At 46.6% G+C, this 20173-nt stretch overlaps 1 protein-coding gene across 1 annotated transcript in view; it reads right to left on the bottom strand.

The window, feature by feature from the left end:
- LOC106603208 (fibroblast growth factor 11-like) overlaps positions 1 to 20173 on the bottom strand; it is a 60481-nt gene that overhangs the window by 7801 nt on the left and 32507 nt on the right. Inside the window, exons 2-3 of the mRNA XM_014196562.2 lie at positions 12222 to 12332; positions 10049 to 10152 (exon numbers count right to left, since the gene is read on the bottom strand). Of these exons, the coding sequence (XP_014052037.1) occupies positions 10049 to 10152; positions 12222 to 12332 (215 nt within the window). The remainder of the gene's footprint in view (positions 1 to 10048; positions 10153 to 12221; positions 12333 to 20173) is intronic.

Here is a 20173-nt window from a genome sequence, read left to right as displayed (position 1 = left end):
CTGTGTCTGTCAACGTAGTGTCCAGAGCATGGAGGCGCTACCAGGAGACAGGCCAGTACATCAGGAGATGTGGAGGAGGCCGTAGGAGGGCAACAACCCAGCAGCAGGACCGCTACCTCCGCCTTTGTGCAAGGAGGAGCAGGAGAAGCACTGCCAGAGCCCTGCAAAATGACCTCCAGCAGGCCACAAATGTGCATGTGTCTGCTCAAACGGTCAGAAACAGACTCCATGAGGGTGGTATGAGGGCCCGACGTCCACAGGTGGGGGTTGTGCTTACAGCCCAACACCGTGCAGGACGTTTGGCATTTGCCAGAGAACACCAAGATTGGCAAATTCGCCACTGGCGCCCTGTGCTCTTCACAGATGAAAGCAGGTTCACACTGAGCATGTGACAGACGTGACAGAGTCTGGAGACGCCGTGGAGAACGTTCTGCTGCCTGCAACATCCTCCAGCATGACCGGTTTGGCGGTGGGTCAGTCATGGTGTATGGTGGCATTTCTTTGGGGGGCCGCACAGCCCTCCATGTGCTCGCCAGAGGTAGCCTGACTGCCATTAGGTACCGAGATGAGATCCTCAGACCCCTTGTGAGACCATATGCTGGTGCGGTTGGCCCTGGGTTCCTCCTAATGCAAGACAATGCTAGACCTCATGTGGCTGGAGTGTGTCAGCAGTTCCTGCAAGAGGAAGGCATTGATGCTATGGACTGGCCTGCCCGTTCCCCAGACCTGAATCCAATTGAGCACATCTGGGACATCATGTCTCGCTCCATCCACCAACGCCACGTTGCACCACAGACTGTCCAGGAGTTGGCGGATGCTCCTCTGGGAGGAGATCCCTCAGGAGACCATCCGCCACCTCATCAGGAGCATGCTCAGGCATTGTAGGTAGGTCATACAGGCACGTGGAGGCCACACACACTACTGAGCCTCATTTTGACTTGTTTTAAGGACATTACATCAAAGTTGGATCAGCCTGTAGTGTGGTTTTCCACTTTCATTTTGAGTGTGACTCCAAATCCAGACCTCCATGGGTTGATAAATTGGATTTCCATTGATTATTTTTGTGTGATTTTGTTGTCAGCACATTCAACTATGTAAAGAAAAAAGTATTTAATAAGATTATTTCTTTCATTCAGATCTAGGATGTGTTGTTTAAGTGTTCCCTTTATTTTTTTGAGCAGTATATTATGTTTTCACCATGACAGTTTACAATCTAAGGTAACACCAAGTAATTTATTCTCCTCAACTTGTTCAACAGCCACACCATTCATGACCAGATTCAGCTGAGGTCTAGAGCTTAGTTTTAGTTTTAGAGATGTTTAGGTCCAATTTACTGGCCACCCATTCCAAAACAGACTACAACTCTTTGTTAACGGTTTCAGTGACTTCATTAGCTGTGGTTGCTGACAAGTATATAGTTGAATCATCAGCATACATGGACACACAGGCTTTGTTTAATGCCAGAGGCATGTCATTTGGAGAGAGAGGGTCTGAGTCTGATGCCTGCTCCCCTGGTTCTCCCCTGGTTCTCCCCCAGGACCTGCAGTTGGAAGCAGGGCACCAAGGACAATTAGTCTTCAATCACCATAACCTAGGACCCTACCACTGACCTCTGTGTCACCATAACCCACCAATCAGCCTCTGAATCATCACCAGGCAGGATAACCCATTACTAAGACCTAGATAACCTTCAATTCTGAAATGACCCTCATGATAACACAATTTCCTCTCTGAAATTATACCCTCATGAAAACCCAGTCGACTTCTGAAATGACCCTGACGATAATCCACATATTGTACTTGTAAACACTACCATGACGATAATTATGATAAATCCTGTAGAATGAGCCTAATTATAACCCACATCTTCATTATGACGTCTATCTAACAGCATATGTTAGCAGGACGTCTCGTGAGGTTTCCTGGAAAGACGTCAGCACAGAGGAAGGACCCTCATCATAACCGACCGCTAAACCCCTGAACTAATCATCCTCATAACCTCCAACTCAGCTACCATGACTGCTATGACAAATCTCCTACAACCTAGTTTCTGTAATTACCATGCCTTTAATCCATGAGTCAGCCTCAAGGACCCAGGTAATCTACTATCTATCTCTGTAGAATGGAAGACACTCCCCCCTCCCACACAATGTGACCTTTGAACTTCCACTGGGTACCTATAGAACCACCAGTGGAGTAAATAATTGCTGAGTGTGTGTTGAACATGACAGGGAGGGTCACCATTTTTAACTGTAGAAGGGGGGGACAAAATATTAAATAAAATAAAAATCTCATTCTTCACTTGTGATTTGCTGACTGACTCGGGCAGCCTCCTTTCCCTGCATCTCCAGCCAGAATGAATTCTAATGAAAGCTGGCGAAATAGGTAATATCCAGCGTCCATGCAGAGAATCCTGAGGATGGGAAGAACCTCTTTATCATGCAGAGCAGTGTCCCGACCTTCTCCTCACCCCACTCCTTTCTCCTCCTCCTCTTCCTCCTCCTCCTCCCTCATTGCCTGATTACACGTATTCTACCTGCTCCAGGAAACTGAACTCCTAACGCCACCATACATCACGCTACGTTGCTCTCCTGAAACACTAGTTAGGCCAAGGACTCAGGCCAGGGTGATAGCACACAAGGTGTTTACATTGTAGCTGGTACCTCTTCCTCACCCATCAGTCATTCATACATTTAGGGCTATTCATGCAGATTCATAGAGAGAATCTCAATGGCATACTCCTCTCCTAGCCTCCTTCTCAAAACCATTGGTTGAGAAAGCCAGAGGTCCCACCTCTCCTCCCATGGGTTTTGAGAAGGAGGTGGGAAGAGAGGGGAGAAAATGTGAGGAGTGTGTAATTGAGAGCCTCCCATAGTGGGGGAGTTCTATGCCACTTTCTCCCTTTCAAACAACCTCCTTTCGCATAACAAAATGTCATCTTTAGCACTTACTGCCACTTCTACTTTGTCTGTTCTTCTCTGATAAGTAAATCACCTCTTGCACCAGTGCAAATGCTTAGTAAATATGACGGGAGAGTAAATTACAATATGTGTTGGGCTCATAGTAAGACTGAGGTCCTGTTTCCTTGGTGTAGTGCTCTGTATTGCCAGCAGGGGTGGTAGTGACACATTAGGCAGCCCTGCCTGGGTCTGTTGACCATCCCCAGCAGTCCTGAGTATTCTAAGAGATGCTGTGAAATCTGCCTAGCTACAGTAATCCCGCCATATTTTCATGGTGCTGCATTAACGCTGTAGCAACAACCCCCCTCAAAACTTTTACTGAATCTCCTATTGGGTCTTTCCTCTGTGTGTGTGTGTGTGTGTGTGTGTGTGTGTGTGTGTGTGTGTGTGTGTGTGTGTGTGTGTGTGTGTGTGTGTGTGTGTGTGTGTGTGTGTGTGTGTGTGTGTGTGTGTGTGTGTGTGTGTGTGTGGGCGTGTGCAGAGGTGGGGGACACTAGCACATGTTGTTGATGTTTTTAGAACCAGGTGCAGATGTTCTGTGACATGGCCTATTACATAAGTTAACCCTTGTGTAGTCTTAACATTCTGTATACTCCCCTTGTCCTATGGGTAAAAAATGACCTGCCTTCACTAAACCCTTAAAATAAAGCAGCACAAAGTGTATAAACAACAACAATAAATACAAATAAAATAAGATAATAGATACAAAACAAAAATGTGAAGAACATAAATCAATCATCTCTAATTAGCACATGTAGGACAGTATGCAAGTAGACAGTGTGTGCATAGACTTTGCAGATGTATTTTTCACATGTGCAGCACATAGTATTTGTTTTACAGTCCTTCTTTGGGGGGCAGAATTGGCATCTCCTCCTCTTGCCTGCCCCAGCTGCAGCCTCAGGTGGATCAGGACAAGATTCAGTCCCCTGAACAGCTTTCACAAGAACTGCAGAGGCTGCTGTGTGGGGCAGGCGCTCCCTTCTTTGAATGTGTGGTGTTACTAGTGCCTTTCCCAGCTGCTCCAGAAACACCCTCCTCTTGTTTCCATTATCAGGCATCCAGGTAGGGTTGATCTTGTTCCATATCTCAAAGGCATCAATGATGTTATGGAAGGTGACCAGGGGCCAGCGGGCAGTCATCCTCCTGCAGCTGTAAGTTCCAATCACCTTGTCCAGGTTGTCCACGCCTCCTTTGTTGTGGTTGTAGTCCAGGATGATGGCTGGCTTCCTGTCCTCATGATCACTGAAATAAGCCACTTTGTGCAGTGTGCTCAGGAGGACCACATTCTTGTTCCTCTTTGGGAGGTAAGAAAATAGAGTGGTGGTGGGGGTGAAGGCAAACTTTGATGAGAAGGCCTCTCTCTCCCTTGTTGTGAGGAGTGCAGGGAGGAGCTCAGGCTTGTTCTTTCTGACTGTGCCAACCATGGGGATCTTCCTCTTCAGGAGCTGCTGGCTGAGTTCAATCAGTAGCACACATAATCTCAATTTCTCATTGTGTGTGTGTGTGTGTGTGCGTGTCTTTGTTGTTTTTGTGGTGTGTAAATTATTTTATAACTGCCGGGGCAAAAATGACCCTAAGACAATCTTTGTACTCTGGTGGTGTACAGCTTTCATGGAAATATCAACAAAGACGATGTTTCACTTTTTCTAACGTTGGGGTCACTCTAGGAAAAGTCAGAAAATTCAAGTTGAAAAACTATCATTTAGGGTTTTTTCTTTGCTGTTAAACATAGTGGCATAGTTATGCAATACCCAATGTCATGCAAAAAGTTATACTTTTGACTCATCTGTCCATAGAACATCCAAGAGTCTTGATGATCATCCAGGTGCTTTCAGTTGCCTTTTGGCACACTTGAGTCAACTTTTCGGACAAGATGGGTCCCATTATGCCTGGCGAAAACCAAACACTGCATTCCACATTAGGAACCTCATACCAATGGTCAAGTATGGTGGTGGTAATGTGATGGTTTGGGGATGCTTTGCTGCCTCAGGACCTGGACGACTTGCCTTAATAGAAGGAAACATGAATTCTGCTCTGTATCAGAGAATTCTACAGGAGAATGTCAGGCCATTCATCTGTGAGCTGAAGCTGAAGTACAGCTGGGTCATGCAGCAAGACAATGATCCAAAAGACACAATCAAGTATACATGAAAATAGTTAAAAAGCAACACATTTAACATTTTAGAATGGCCTAATCCCAATTGAGATGTTGTGGCAGGACTTGAAACCAGCAGTTCATGTTTGAAAACCCACAAATGTTGCTGAGTTAAAGCAGTTCTGCATGCAAGAGTCGCCCAAATTTCCTCCACAGCAACGTGAGAGACTGATCAACTACAGGAAACATTTGGTTGCAGTCATTGCAGCTAAAGGTGGCACAACCAGTTATTGAGTGTAAGAGGGCAATTACATTTTCACACAGGGGAATTGGGCGTTGCATAACTTTGTTAATTAAATTTAAAAAATTAAGTATCCATTTTTTTGGTTATTTATAAACTCAGGTTCCCTTTATCTAATATTAGGTTTTGGTTGAAGATCTGATAACATTCAGTATAAAAAATTGGCAAAAATAGAAAAAATCAGAAAGGGGGAAAATACTTTTTCACGGCACTGTATATGCACTTAAAAAGAGGGGTTAACAGAGGGTGAGGCTGACCTCACTGGTCATGTTGTGTGCACGAGCATTGCAAAATACATGTTATTTAATAATTTCACCCACACCGCTCGAGCGTTGGTCTTTGATTGGGCTGGAGGTTGTGAACGAGCGCCTGCGTACCCAAGCGCTAAAATAGAGCTTGTTTCTATTTGAGACGCACCACACGCTGAAAATCCCGTCCTAACTGGATATCAGGAAGTTACAGACCTACGTGGAAGCTTGAAAGACAAAAGAGGAGAGATTCATTATCGATGAACTAAAAACAAACTAGGCTTCCCTTTTTATCTGTGGATTAATCGTCGGAGTAGAGAAACACACGATTTTGTATGACTCCGGGTCAAAATTCTACAAAGAACCAGCTAAAAAGAGGACCATATGCATGCCATCTAAAATAACAACCAAATGTTCATCTCCCAGGACAAGCTAGCTAAAGATCCATAAATGTTTCATGTGTGTTTCGACCTGCCCCGAAATGAATGTAGTTGATTCACAGTTGGTTTTGGTATTTTAACCTGCCTGCCCAGATTGTGTCTGGTGTGGATGGACAAAACCAACATGAGCGCGACGGCGGACGCGAGCGCCTGGCCGGTGTAGTCAGCATGTGAGGCATGCAGATGGCCCTCTGTCACCATAACTACATGGCCCTTCTCTAATGGTTTATGATGCCACGGCTTGGTATGATGTTATATTGTGTGAGTGATAGCTAGGAGCAGAGTGAGTTGGGGCTAGGGGGTGTGTAAGTGGAGTCTACTGCCTACTGTACACTCATCTCTGGGTTGATTGACAGTCTCTGTTGATGTGATTCACATGCAGGGGAGTGACAGAGGTGACCACGCATCCACCTCTCATCCCTTTATACCTCCATTTGTCATCCCCCTTTCAATATCCCCTTCATAGGAGAGAGAGAACGGAGGGAGATAGTGTACTTATGATGTCTCTGTGTGTCATTAGACCAGCAGTGGTCTTTTTCATAGGCTCAGGGCAAATTACACAGCAGTGATACATCTGTCAAAACAAAGCTCTTTGTTCACAACACACTCACACCCAATACACATACAGATATGTACACACTATCTAATGCTGTGTGGCTGGAAAGACTCCAACAACAGATGCCACTGGTGCGGCAACCAAGTCTACATCTCTTACTTATTAGTACCATCTTAGCAGAGGGCCTTGGGGCTGGCTAATGATAAATGAATAGAAAGAAGGAACCCTGCCTACACACAGCATTACTTCTCCTAAGTGCACTTCATTGCCTGGCTGGCAGCATGTCTGCCTCTGTATCATTCCATTCCGTTTCTCTCTACCTCATCCCTTGTTTCTCTATCCCTGCCGTTTTGCCCGATTACTCTTCTCTTCTTCCCCTTTCCTGTTTTTTCCAGCTCTCTCCTGTTCTCTCTCTCCCCCATTGTGATGGAGGTGATGCTATCTGGACGGCTGTGTTGTCCTGCATCTCAATGCAGCCCTCACAGGTGAAGAATGGAATACACAGCCATTCATCAGGAAAGGTGTGTGTCTCTCTCTCTCTCTCTCTCACACAGACACACTCACACACACACACACACACACACACACACACACACACACACACACACACACACACACACACACACACACACACACACACACACACACACACGGATGCATGCACACAGACAAAAAAACACACACACACACACGGATACAGCACCACATAGATATTACAGTGATTTACATGTGTAACCTCACAAGCAATTAAACGCAGACAATAGAAATTACTCATACAAGCACAGACACAAACCCAATTATCCACTCAAATATACACAACCGCACGTGTAAAACCTGCCCACACACACACATCAACCACTACACAAATGCGCTGAACATATATCACATCATAGACATTCTAATTTAAGGTATGCATGCATACATCAACACACGCATTAAATTCGCAGTCACCGCGGCTCATGTCAGAGGCCTGATTGGCATGCACTGGCACTGCATCTGTGAAATCTAGTCTCTCAATTGTGCCACTTCCCACCCACCATCGCTCTATCTGTCTTTCTCTCACGCACGCACGCACACACACACGCACACACACACACACACACACACACACACACACACACACACACACACACACAAACACACACAATCGGCCCCCTTCTCTCGCACATCTCCCCCCTCTCATGGCCCAGGAGGGTTTTCCAGAGAACACAGATGATAAAATGGGTCAGGACAGAGCTGAGCACTATTTTTACCAGGAAAGAAGCCATTTTCCTGGAGTCTCCTACAGGTATAGGGAAGCTAAGGCTCATGGCTGAGACCCCTTGTCATTAGCTCCATACTGCGCTCCTGGGCTATGTGCTTCACTAGCCTGAGAAAAGCTGGCTGATCACGCTTTTACTGCAATGCACAGCCTAATTGAAAAGAGGAGGACAAAGAATCAAAGTGAGTGAGTGAGAGAGAGTGAGAGTGAGTGAGAGAGCGAGTGAGAGAGAGTGAGAGCGCTGCAGAGGTTTTCCCCAATGGCAGTGTCCTCTGTGTCTCTTGTTGTCACTCACCTCAGCCTCTCACCCACACAGTCACAAAACAGAATACATCAATGTTTCAAACATGCATCCACACTCACAAACAACAGCTTACCGGTGTGTGACTGTAACACACACCAAACACACAAGGTTACACATCCTCAGCATGATTCTATTCTAAGGGAAGACACTCTGTCTGTCTGCTTGAAGCCACATACCAAGGGGTTTTGACTGTGTTTCCTTTGAACCCGATACTCCTATTGCCTCTGTACACACAGAGACAAACGCCTTCTCATTGCAGAATGTTAATCTTCAGCTCAGGGATATTCTCTCTCTCACACTGACAGAGGTGTAGCTGTTACAACCTTACACCAACGCTCCAACGACTGACAAATGATTGTTCTCCGTGACTCTCCCAACTTGAATGCATCTGCCCTACATGCACTGTCCACTGGCAGACTTTATATATTCCCCCCCTCCTTTATTTAACTAGGCAAGTCAGTTAAGAACAAATTCTTATTTTCAATGACAGCCTAGGAACAGTGGGTTAACTGCCTTGTTCAGGGGCAGAACGACAGATTTGTACCTTGTCAGCTCAGGGATTTGAACTTGCAACCTTTCGGTTACTAATCCAACGCTCTAATCACTAGGCTACGCTGCCGCCCCTTTACGAATGAAGTATCGCACAGTTACACCCTGTGTTTTAAAAAATGGATGCTGTGACACACACACACAGTGAGAGTGAGGGAATGTTCCACCACTCTGTAATGCTATTGCTCTATGTCCTTTACAGTAGCACCAGCCACAGTGTAGGTAATTGGTCACACTTCAGTGGCTAATCCCTTGTTATTATTCTGCTGTTTTTATGTTGTGTGGCAATCTAGACGCTCGGGGCACAGTAACCTTTCATCCTTAATCACACACAGAGCTTACACCCTATTACCTAAGCTCGGTAAAGAGACTTAACGCTGAACAGTACATCCTCAGTACAGACGCTGTACTATAGCTGCATACGGTACTCAACCCCCATAAAATTGTACATTGCAGATTCAACGCAAATGTATACCTGCAGGCTACATGGACAAAATAAATATATAGACTACCATTCAAAAGTTTGGGGTCACTTCAGATACTCAACTAATCTAAAGAAGGACAGTTCTATTGCTTCTTTAATCAGCACAACAGTTTTCAGCTGTGCTAACATAATTGCGAAAGGGTTCTCTAATGATCAATTAGCCTTTTAAAATGATCAACTTGGATTAGCTAACACAACGTGCCATTGGAACACAGGAGTGATGGTTGCTGATAATGGGCCTCTGTACGCCTATGTAGATATTCAATAAAATATCAGCCGTTTCCAGCTACAATAGTCATTTACAACATTAACAATGTCTACACTGTATTTCTTATCAATTTGATGTTATTTTAATGCACAACAAATGTGCTTTTCTTTCAAAAACAAGGACATTTCTAAGTGACCCCATATTTTTGAATGAGGGGTGTATATTTCTAAGTGGCTCAACTGCACCGCTGAATCCAAGCCCATGGAACAGGATGTGCAACTCCAGATTGAAGTCCATTTCAGCACCATGGACAGCAAACAGATTCTCCTGGCACAGAGTTCAGCATCATGGACAGCAAACAGATTCTCCTGGCACAGAGTTCAGCACCATGGACAGCAACAACACAGACCGTAATTGAGGAGATTTCGCAACAGCAGTCCACTCCTGATATGGCTGTTCCAGCCATTGCATGGTCATTAAACTGTCATTTAGAGAGCCAAAGCTTCACTGAGTATCTCTATTGCTGGCCCTGGCCTATTGCCACACAGCCATTTCCCCCAGATTTACTCAGAAACATTACTGTTAAAGACATATTGTCCAATGTTGCTACTGGTTTATGTATTGTTGAGCATGTGGACTCACAGAGGTGTAGAGGTACCCCTCGCTGTTCATGCCCAGGTAGAGCCCTGTCTTCGCCCCCTGGATCGCCACGATCCTCAGACCCACAGGAATCAAGTTGAATTGTGCTGCAGAGAGGCGGAAAGAGGGAGGGAGGAGAGAGAAACATTAGAACATGAGACTGACATTAGACCGACCCAGAGAGCAGCAATCAAGAGCTTCCTAGGATGTCTTCTATAGGAATTAATATGGCTGTTGTTTCACCTCTGAATAACCCTACCAGGCACAAAGGTCACGACCTCGCTGAGCCTAAGCCAGAGTTACATGAGCGAGATATGCAGTGTTGTTGGAGTGAGGCGCTATCATCACGTCACCTCAGGTTTGCCATACTCTTGCTCTACCCTGGGTGCAGCACCTCCCTGAAGACAGTTAAGAGGACTGGTGAAACAAAGGAATAGAACGAGAGCATATGAGAGAGATAGTGGGAGAAAACAAGGGAGAAAGAGAGCGTGAACAACAGAGAGGATGGAGTGACAGAAAGATGACAGAAATAGACGTCAGGAAGGGGCAGAGGCGGGAGGAAGGAAGGAAGGAAGAGAAAGGACAAGTCTATCCTCTATCTCTCTTGTCTCTTCTCACTCTCTCTGGGGCGTGTCGGGTTTCAGGGGTGTTACTGAGCTTTTCTACATAGAGACCAATGGAACCATCAGAAAAGGAAAACAGAGTGGAGAGAGTAGAAGCCAGATCGGGTGGAAAAGAGAAAGTAGAGATGAGAGAGATAAAGGAACAATTATTGCTTCCATGGATTTTAAATGTGCCAACTAAATATCAAATCCACACCCATTCTGAAACCTAAACCCGACGCAACAAGAAGCACAGCGTCTTTGTCAACATGTGATTGTGTTGTCGGTTTATTTACAGACCTTGCTGTATGTGAGGGGGAATCTGGCTTTCCCAATCTCTAAGTATATTTCAATAAGATCTTTGTCAAATCCTCTTGTTGATTTTGTGTATTTTCACTGTTGACAGTTTCTAAAGGCGCTTTTGGGAATCAAATAAGATTAATATTGAAAGTCAATACATAAATCCAATCCATATTAAAAGTAAATAAACAATTCACTGAAACAAAGAACCTGCAAAGCGAGCGGTCCTTGAGGACATCTCAAGTGGTTATTTATTTACCTGCTGAATAACAACAATATTATTGTACACTGATGTCATGGTCCATCAAGAAAGCAGCCATGTCTATAAGTCTCCGATGTGACCTCCCCATTCTCTGCCTCACTATGCTGCTGTCTTCTCTCTTCCCTTTTCATCACTCTGTAGTGTCATAGTCACCCTGCACCAAACCCTCTGACAACCTCCAGCCCAATCAAAGACCAGTCAATCTGTTCCACACGCTCGTCTCTGCTCTCCTCCTCACACACACAGACAGCTGGGCCAGAGGAGGAGAGCTGTGGACAGACCCAGTCAGCACACACCGCACACATCCCTCTCACTCCCCCTTCTCTCTTTCGGATCCATTCTCTCTCTTCCGTCTCTCTTTCTCTCTTTCTTTATTGCTCTATTGCTACATCTCTCTCTTTATTTCTCCACTTCTCATTCTATCTTCTCTTCACATGACCTCACTATATGAAGGATTTTATGGATGAGGGATTTTTTTTTGCACCTTGTCATTTTAGACTTGTCATGCATTGTGTGTAACACTGAATATTCCAGTGTTTCAAATTGTGTGCTTAGTGTGGTTTTGTGTACTGTTGCCATGACCTGATCTGAGTTGGTGTTAATGGTGATTGGGTTGTGTGCTGCGTATAGGTGTAGTTATTCCAGTATACCAGGATACCAGTATCTAGTATCCACCTATTCTGGAAAAGCGTAGGCTTCAGTACCTCAGCCACAGACCAATAGCCCTGATCAGCGGTTGTTGAATGAGCAATCAACTGGTGCCAGTGACCAGACACTGAGAGAAGTATACAATACCTGGCTACTAGCCAGACTGGCAGGCCATGTGCCAAAACACACACACACACACACAGATACCACACACACACACACACACACACACACACACACACACACACACACACACACACACACACACACACACACACAGAGACACACACACACACACACACACACACACACACACACACACACACACACACACACACACACACACACACACACACACACTTACAGAAGGAGCTGCCTTCGTCCCTTGTGCCATCCATGGTGCCATCCGGCTGCATCTGCAGGTAGTATCCATGCTGACTGTACAGCCTGGTAACGATGCCTTTCAACTGGGGCTCTGCAGAGGAAACAGTCAGCACACAACTTTATTAGACAGGGCCCGTGGACAGGGACAGATAGAAGAGTCATGTAATAGATATTTAGGGTTGAGAGGAACATGGAGTTGAACAAAATGGGTTAATAGGAGATTGTCAGTTAGGAAGGTAGGAAAATACTTGTAGTAGTCTGAGTAAACAACACACACAATCAAATTTGTCTTTTAGACAGGTATACAAATTGTTTAGTTGTCAATGCAATGAATATTTGCAACGTCATCTAATAATGATGAATAATATTTGAATAAAAGTTAACGACAAAAATAAACAAACTGATGTCATGAACAGTGGCTGCTGGCTCTCTCTTGGAACTCGCCAGCACCTTATCTCTCTCTGCCCATTATCATGCATGTTGGTATTTTAAGCAGAAAGTTTGGGGTCATTGGAGGATTTAGTCAAGTGAAAGAGCCTGTCTTCTGCTCCATACATCAGCATCACACATGTATTTGTGATGGGGAAGAGATGAGGAGGAGGAGTCAGAGGAATAAAATAACTCAACGTTTCATGAGCAGGGTCCCTGCCGTCTACTTTTGTTAATTTAAGAAACTGACAGATAACGAATCCTTGCAGCTAGGAGACATGCAGCCACTGAGTCTGGTCCGGTTCACTCCTACAACCTTCCTCACTTTCCCTTTCCCTGCTCTGTGGTGCTCCTAGTTGACAGTCTGCCAGCAGGAGGCTGCAGGTGCTGTGGTGCCATGGCTTAATGCTCAGTCACTCTCAGTTAGAGAGAACATCCTGGCCGGGCTAAGCTAGCAGGCCGCCTCTCCTCCACAATGCAGCTTTAATGAGGGAGATGAAACATGGATGAGAGAGCAGTTTGTGAGAAACCCTCTGGAGGTCAGATGTTAGTTCCCATGCCTCTAACCTTCTCCTAACCTCCTCTAACCTCCTCCTAACCTCCTCTAACCTCCTCCTACCTCCTAACCTCCTCCTAACCTCCTCTAACCTCCTCTAACCTCCTCCTAACCTCCTCCTAACCTCCTCTAACCTCCTCTAACCTCCTCTAACCTCCTCTAACCTCCTCTAACCTCCTCCTACCTCCTCTAACCTCCTCTAACCTCCTAACCTCATCTAACCTCCTAACCTCCTCTAACCTCCTCTAACCTCCTCTAACCTCCTCCTACCTCCTCTAACCTCCTCTAACCTCCTAACCTCCTCTAACCTCCTCTAACCTCCTCTAACCTCCTCCTACCTCCTCTAACCTCCTCTAACCTCCTAACCTCATCTAACCTCCTAACCTCCTCTAACCTCCCCTAACCTCCTCCTAACCTCCTCCTAACCTCCTCTAACCTCCTCTAACCTCCCCCTAACCTCCTCCTAACCTCCTCCTAACCTCCTCTAACCTCTAACCTCCTCCTACTCTGCCCTCTCCTCTCTCAGCCTCCCTGAGAGCCATTTGCTTGCCTTTTTTCTTCACATTCAGGACCGGCGCAGGATCCCGATCGATACACAGATCCTGATGAAGAACCCAAGATTGGTCTCTCTCTCTCTGTGTGTGTGTGTGTGTGTGTGTGTGTGTGTGTGTGTGTGTGTGTGTGTGTGTGTGTGTGTGTGTGTGTGTGTGTGTGTGTGTGTGTGTGTGTGTGTGTGTGTGTGTGTGTGTGTGTGTGTGTGTACTCACTATGTGGGTATGTGACTGGGTATATGATTTGAAGGGTTATTTCCCATAGGAACAGAGTCAGGGTCTGTAAAAATGTGACAGAGACTCTCATATTTACAGCCATGTAGCTACAACACTCACACTTCCCCCTCTCTCCCTCTTTCTCTACTTCCCTTCCTTGCTTTCTCTCTCTCTCTCTCTTTACCGCTCCCCATTGTCTCTCTCTCTCTCTCTCTCTTTATCGCCCCCATTCTCTCTCTCCCTCTTTATCGTTCCCCATTGTCTCTCTCTCTCTCTTTATCGTTCCCCATTGTCTCCCTCTCTTTATCGCCCCCATTCTCTCTCTATCTCTCTTTCTCATATCCTTTGAGTTATGTGGGATTCATCCTACCCAATAACACCATACATCACCCAATCAGAGCAGGGAAGCCGTTCATTACATGTCCCTGCGTATGTCTGTGGGAGAGCAGGGAGACAACAAGGGATCTTAGAGAGAGAGAGAGATGACAGTGTCATTTCATTGGGAAAGATGACTGTATGTGCTGTTCAACAGACAGCTCATGCAAGACAGGGCTAATAAACACCACTGCTTGCTGTCTGTCTGGGCCAATACATCTGATGCTTCACTCCCACACTGAACAGGTCCCACTGTCTCAACATACTGTACAATACAAACTCAGGCTGCTTAGAACAAATGGAAGACAAGAGCTATTAACCAGTCCTCAACACACCAGATATGCACCAGAGGTAAATAATGGCCCACTGTGGCTTTTACCAACTCTAGCCATTAGGAAGTGCCACTGGGAATCTCCCAGGTGCCATTAGGGCTCTTGTGTTGCTCTGCTAACGCTCTACATCGATCAATGGAAAAAGCATTGCAGCTCTAGTAGCCTCTTTATACCATGAAACAAGTGAGACTGTGGCTTTGGGATGAGGAACAGCATAATACATTGTCACAAGGATGTCAAGCCAGTTGGTGCAGAAGGCCAAAGGAGGGTTTCATTTGTCACTGACTAGAGTTCTGTTAAATTCTTGGTCAGAAAGAAAGAAAGAAAGAAAGAAAGAAAGAAAGAAAGAAAGAAAGAAAGAAAGAAAGAAAGAGAGAAAGAGAGAGAGAGAGAGAGAGAGAGAGAGAGCAGCAATGAACAGGGTTCACAGGATGACAGAAAGAACACAAGATAAGTTCATTAACACTCCACATTCGCATTCCAAAATACTTCAATACACGCTCACAGCTGTAATACACTGACTGCTCAAGCGGCAGGACTTCAGGTTTCTCATTTTCCAGAATAAAATATAAATGTTTCACTATGTTCAGACCACATGATATGGCAACAACATGTGATATGGCAGCAACATGTGATATGGCAACAACATGTGATATGGCAACAATATGTGATTATGCAGATATACTAATCACGATATTTCTCGTTGTTCATCTGTAAAATGTAAATCTAACCTTCAATTGCATGAGACAAAGATCACTGAATCAATAGTTACTGCTCTAGCATTCTATGGTGCCACTGGTGCCAATGACATCTATAGTGTCACCAACTGGCCTGGTGCAGCCATCTATGGTTGCAGTGAGTTTATATTCACACAGCTTCTAAGGACAAATACATAAGGTTTACATACCAAATTTCATGGCCTCATGTCCATGGGTTCAGTTCTTATAGCCCTGGTGTGATATGGTACCATCTAGTGGTGTAGTGGCCGACTTTGAATGCAGAAACGAATCATTCTCAAATTCATTAGAGGATAATTAATTGAGTTTATATACCAAATCTGGAGCCAATCTGACTCATGGTTCATGAGAAGAAGATGTTTTAAGCATTTTTATCATTAACATATGTGCTAACATGCATCTATAGGTACATTGCGGCCATATTTGTCTCAAAACCAGTAAAGACTGATGTAATAAGTCTAAATACCAAATCTGGAGTGAATCTGCCATATGGATCATGAGGAGATGATGATTTTGAGCAATAGTGTTATATATTGCAAAGAATTACTGTTAATATAGTTTCCTTGTTTTTCTAGATATCAATACCACATTCAGTGAGGTTCATCTTAGGGACGTCCAGGATGGTGATGACACGTTTTGAGTTGATAGGCTACTGTGGAGTGGATTTAAAGTGTAAAATGTGATTTTTGATTTGTTAATAACAAAAAGTTTTCCAAAATGTCAAAGATGGAGGAAAATCTATCCTGACGGATGTTATGGACAAATTTGTTCAACATTAGGAAAGACACCGACATACAAAGTTCAAAGTCTCTTAGTCAAACAGATTACAAAAAAAAGTTACCAATCTTTGTTATTTGAGCATGTCAAGGAAAAACCATATCTAAGAACAACACAGCTTTGCTGTGAACCCCCCCCCCCCAAAAAAAATGTAAATAGAATAAAGACAGACAGACAGAAAAAATGATCACTGAAGAGAGAGACAGATAGTTAGTGCTAGAAAAAGAGAGAGAGAGCGCTCCCAGCGGAGCTCTTTACTGGGCAGCAGAGAGAGAGAGAGACATGATTGTTGGGGAGGCTGTGTCACGCTGATCTTTCAATCCCAGGCAAGCCTGTTACAGATGGCCATTATGTCACAACTCACTCTTCCCCAGAGCAGAGCAACCCTGGAGAGTTACTAGAGCCGAGAGGGTGTGACTGGGAGGCAGCAGGACAAGAGGAGAGCGGGGATGGCTGGGAGGCAGCAGGACAAGAGGAGAGGGGTGTCTAGGAGGCAGCAGGACCAGAGGGGAGAGGGGATGGCTGGGAGGCAGTAGGACCAGAGGGGAGAGGGGGTGACTGGGAGGCAGCAGGACCAGAGGGGAGAGGGGGTGACTGGGAGGCAGCAGGACCAGAGGGGAGAGGGGGTGACTGGGAGGCAGCAGGACCAGAGGGGAGAGGGGGTGACTGGGAGGCAGTAGGACCAGAGGGGAGAGGGGGTGACTGGGAGGCAGTAGGACCAGAGGGGAGAGGGGATGGCTGGGAGGCAGTAGGACCAGAGGGGAGAGGGGGTGACTGGGAGGCAGCAGGACCAGAGGGGAGAGGGGGTGACTGGGAGGCAGCAGGACCAGAGGGGAGAGGGGGTGACTGGGAGGCAGCAGGACCAGAGGGGAGAGGGGGTGACTGGGAGGCAGTAGGACCAGAGGGGAGAGGGGGTGACTGGGAGGCAGTAGGACCAGAGGGGAGAGGCGGTGACTGGGAGGCAGTAGGACCAGAGGGGAGAGGGGATGGCTGGGAGGCAGTAGGACCAGAGGGGAAAGGGGGTGACTGGGAGGCAGTAGGACCAGAGGGGAGAGGGGATGGCTGGGAGGCAGTAGGACCAGAGGGGAGAGGGGGTGACTGGGAGGCAGTAGGACCAGAGGGGATGGCTGGGAAGCAGTAGGACCAGAGGGGAGAGGGGGTGACTGGGAGGCAGTAGGACCAGAGGGGAGAGGGGGTGACTGGGAGGCAGTAGGACCAGAGGGGAGAGGGGATGGCTGGGAGGCAGTAGGACCAGAGGGGAGAGGGGATGGCTGGGAGGCAGCAGGACCAGAGGGGAGAGGGGATGGCTGGGAGGCAGTAGGACCAGAGGGGAGAAGGGGAAGGGGGTGACTGGGAGGCAGTAGGACCAGAGGTGAGAAGTGGTGACTGGGAGGCAGCAGGACCAGAGGGGAGAGGGGATGGCTGGGAGGCAGTAGGACCAGAGGGGAGAGGCGGTGACTGGGAGGCAGTAGGACCAGAGGGGAGAGGGGATGGCTGGGAGGCAGTAGGACCAGAGGGGAAAGGGGGTGACTGGGAGGCAGTAGGACCAGAGGGGAGAGGGGATGGCTGGGAGGCAGTAGGACCAGCGGGGAGAGGGGGTGACTGGGAGGCAGTAGGACCAGAGGGGATGGATGGGAGGCAGTAGGACCAGAGGGGAGAGGGGGTGACTGGGAGGCAGTAGGACCAGAGGGGAGAGGGGATGGCTGGGAGGCAGTAGGACCAGAGGGGAGAGGGGGTGACTGGGAGGCAGTAGGACCAGAGGGGATGGCTGGGAGGCAGTAGGACCAGAGGGGAGAGGGGGTGACTGGGAGGCAGTAGGACCAGAGGGGAGAGGGGGTGACTGGGAGAAAGCAAGACCAGAGGGGAGAGGGGAAGGCAGAAGGACATTTCCCAGTCAGACTGAGGCTGGCATGTCAACGTATATGCCCACAGTTTAACTGTTCAGTTTATTCAGTTCATAGTTCTTAGTTGATCTCAGTGCAGGCACACATGCTATTTTCCAAATGACCGTCTACCTATATGTTTACCAAAATGGTTCCCTCAAGCTAGTTAGCCGTTTTACAATCTCCCCTCAATACTCCATCCATGGCTGTCTCACGAAGACATATGCACACACACATTTGAATGGGCACAATGACATTGATGTGAATGTCAACCAGACAGCGGACTATATAGTGCAGAATCATAACACTGACTCCTTGTACTCCATGTCACAGGATACTGCAGCCATGCATTACATTACATTACCATGAACACATGGACGTCTCTCTCTCTCTCTGTGTGTCGCTCTCTCTCTCTGTGTCTCTCTGTCTCTCTCTCTGTCTCTCTCTCTCTCTCTCTCTCTCTCTCTCTCTCTCTCTCTCTCTCTCTCTCTCTTCTCTCTCTCTCTCTTTCATACACAGACGCCAGAGGAGGCTGCTGAGGGGAGAACGGCTCATGGAAACTATGTGTTTGATACCATTATCATTTGTTCCATTACTATGAGCCCATCCTCCCCAATTAAGGTGCCACCGGCCACCTGTGACACACATGCTTTTTCCTCCTAGTTAATGGTCAGGTAGCATACGGGTAGGGGTGACAACCTCAGTGCCACAGCAAAAATGTTACACTGTCACCACAGTAACAGATCCATGCTCAATTCATTCATCAGACAGGGTAACACACACACACACACAGACACACCGTACCCTCTACCCACAATAATCTACTTTTACCCCTGGCTCTGTCTAATTTAATCTCACACATCAATACCCTTTAATTAATATGATTGGCTGAGGGATTTTCTTGCTGTTTCCTTTTGTTTCCTTCTCGCTGCTGTTACCCACAGTGTGAGCCAATTAACCCACTCCCCTTGTTGGCACCTATATGCTGAGCCATCACTATTGCATCACTATTCCAGTCCAGGGTGAGGGCAGTCATACAGCGCATGTGCCATCATCAACCATGGATGCCAGTCAGTGGAGCCAACAAAGGGTTCCCTTTTGGAACCCTTTTGTGTGTGTGTGCGCGTGTGTGCATGTGTGTGTTTGTGTCTTTGTGTTCGTGTCTTTGTTTCTGTGTATGTGTGTGTGTTGGTGTGTGTGTGTGCGCTTGTATGAGTGCATGTGTGTATGTGGTGTGTGTGTGTGTCTTTGTGTGTGTGCCTGTGTATATGTTAGTGAGTGTGTCTGCAACGCTCTGTTAGTCTATTGCTCCCTGGGAACTGTAGCTTGCTGGGGTTATCTGTGACTTACCTCATCTTGATAAGTGTGGAGAGTAATCACAAGCACTGCTTGACTTAGCAGCCAAGGGCATTTCTCATTCTGCTCTGTGACCGGGCTAAACTACAGGGGCTTCCCTCTCCTTTCATTAGAAGAACTCTCTGCCTCTCCCCTCCCCTCTTGTCATTTGTCCTCGCTCTCTGCCTTCCTCTTTCAACCAGATTGTGAGGGAATTGTATGTGTGCGTGAGAGAGAGAGAGTGTGAGAGAGAGAGAGAGAGAGAGAGAGAGAGAGAGAGAGAGAGCAGTTTGTCTCTGGTGGAGTGTTCAATCCCTCCAAACAGAGCCATGAATTCTGGAGTATCGCTGGTAATTATCGATGCTACATGGGACGTGGAGAGCGAGATAGAAAGAGAGAGGGATAACAATAGGGAGGCAGGGATGAGGATAGACAAGAAGCTGAAAGATAGAGGACAGAGAGGAGAAGAGGAGGAGGAGAGAGAGAAGGATGTGATATGAGGAAGGTTGAAACATTAGAAGGAAGAGAACGGGAAAGAGAGAGGAGAAGAGGTACATTGGGTAAATCATGCAGTAGTAGCGTGAGAAGGGTGTTTAATGACCTCTTCATCTGCCAATCAAACACTCCCCTCTTTATTTCAATTAGACCACAGTGAAACGGTTACCCATGTCAAACACCCAGCAGCCAGCCAGTCTGGCGAGAGTTACTGCTACTTATTAATGACATTGACAAGGACATGTC

This window comes from Salmo salar, chromosome ssa04, assembly GCF_905237065.1.
Source record: "Salmo salar chromosome ssa04, Ssal_v3.1, whole genome shotgun sequence".
In the NCBI taxonomy this organism is placed as follows: Eukaryota; Metazoa; Chordata; class Actinopteri; order Salmoniformes; family Salmonidae; genus Salmo; species Salmo salar.
This window is presented reverse-complemented; position numbering and strand designations above follow the sequence as displayed.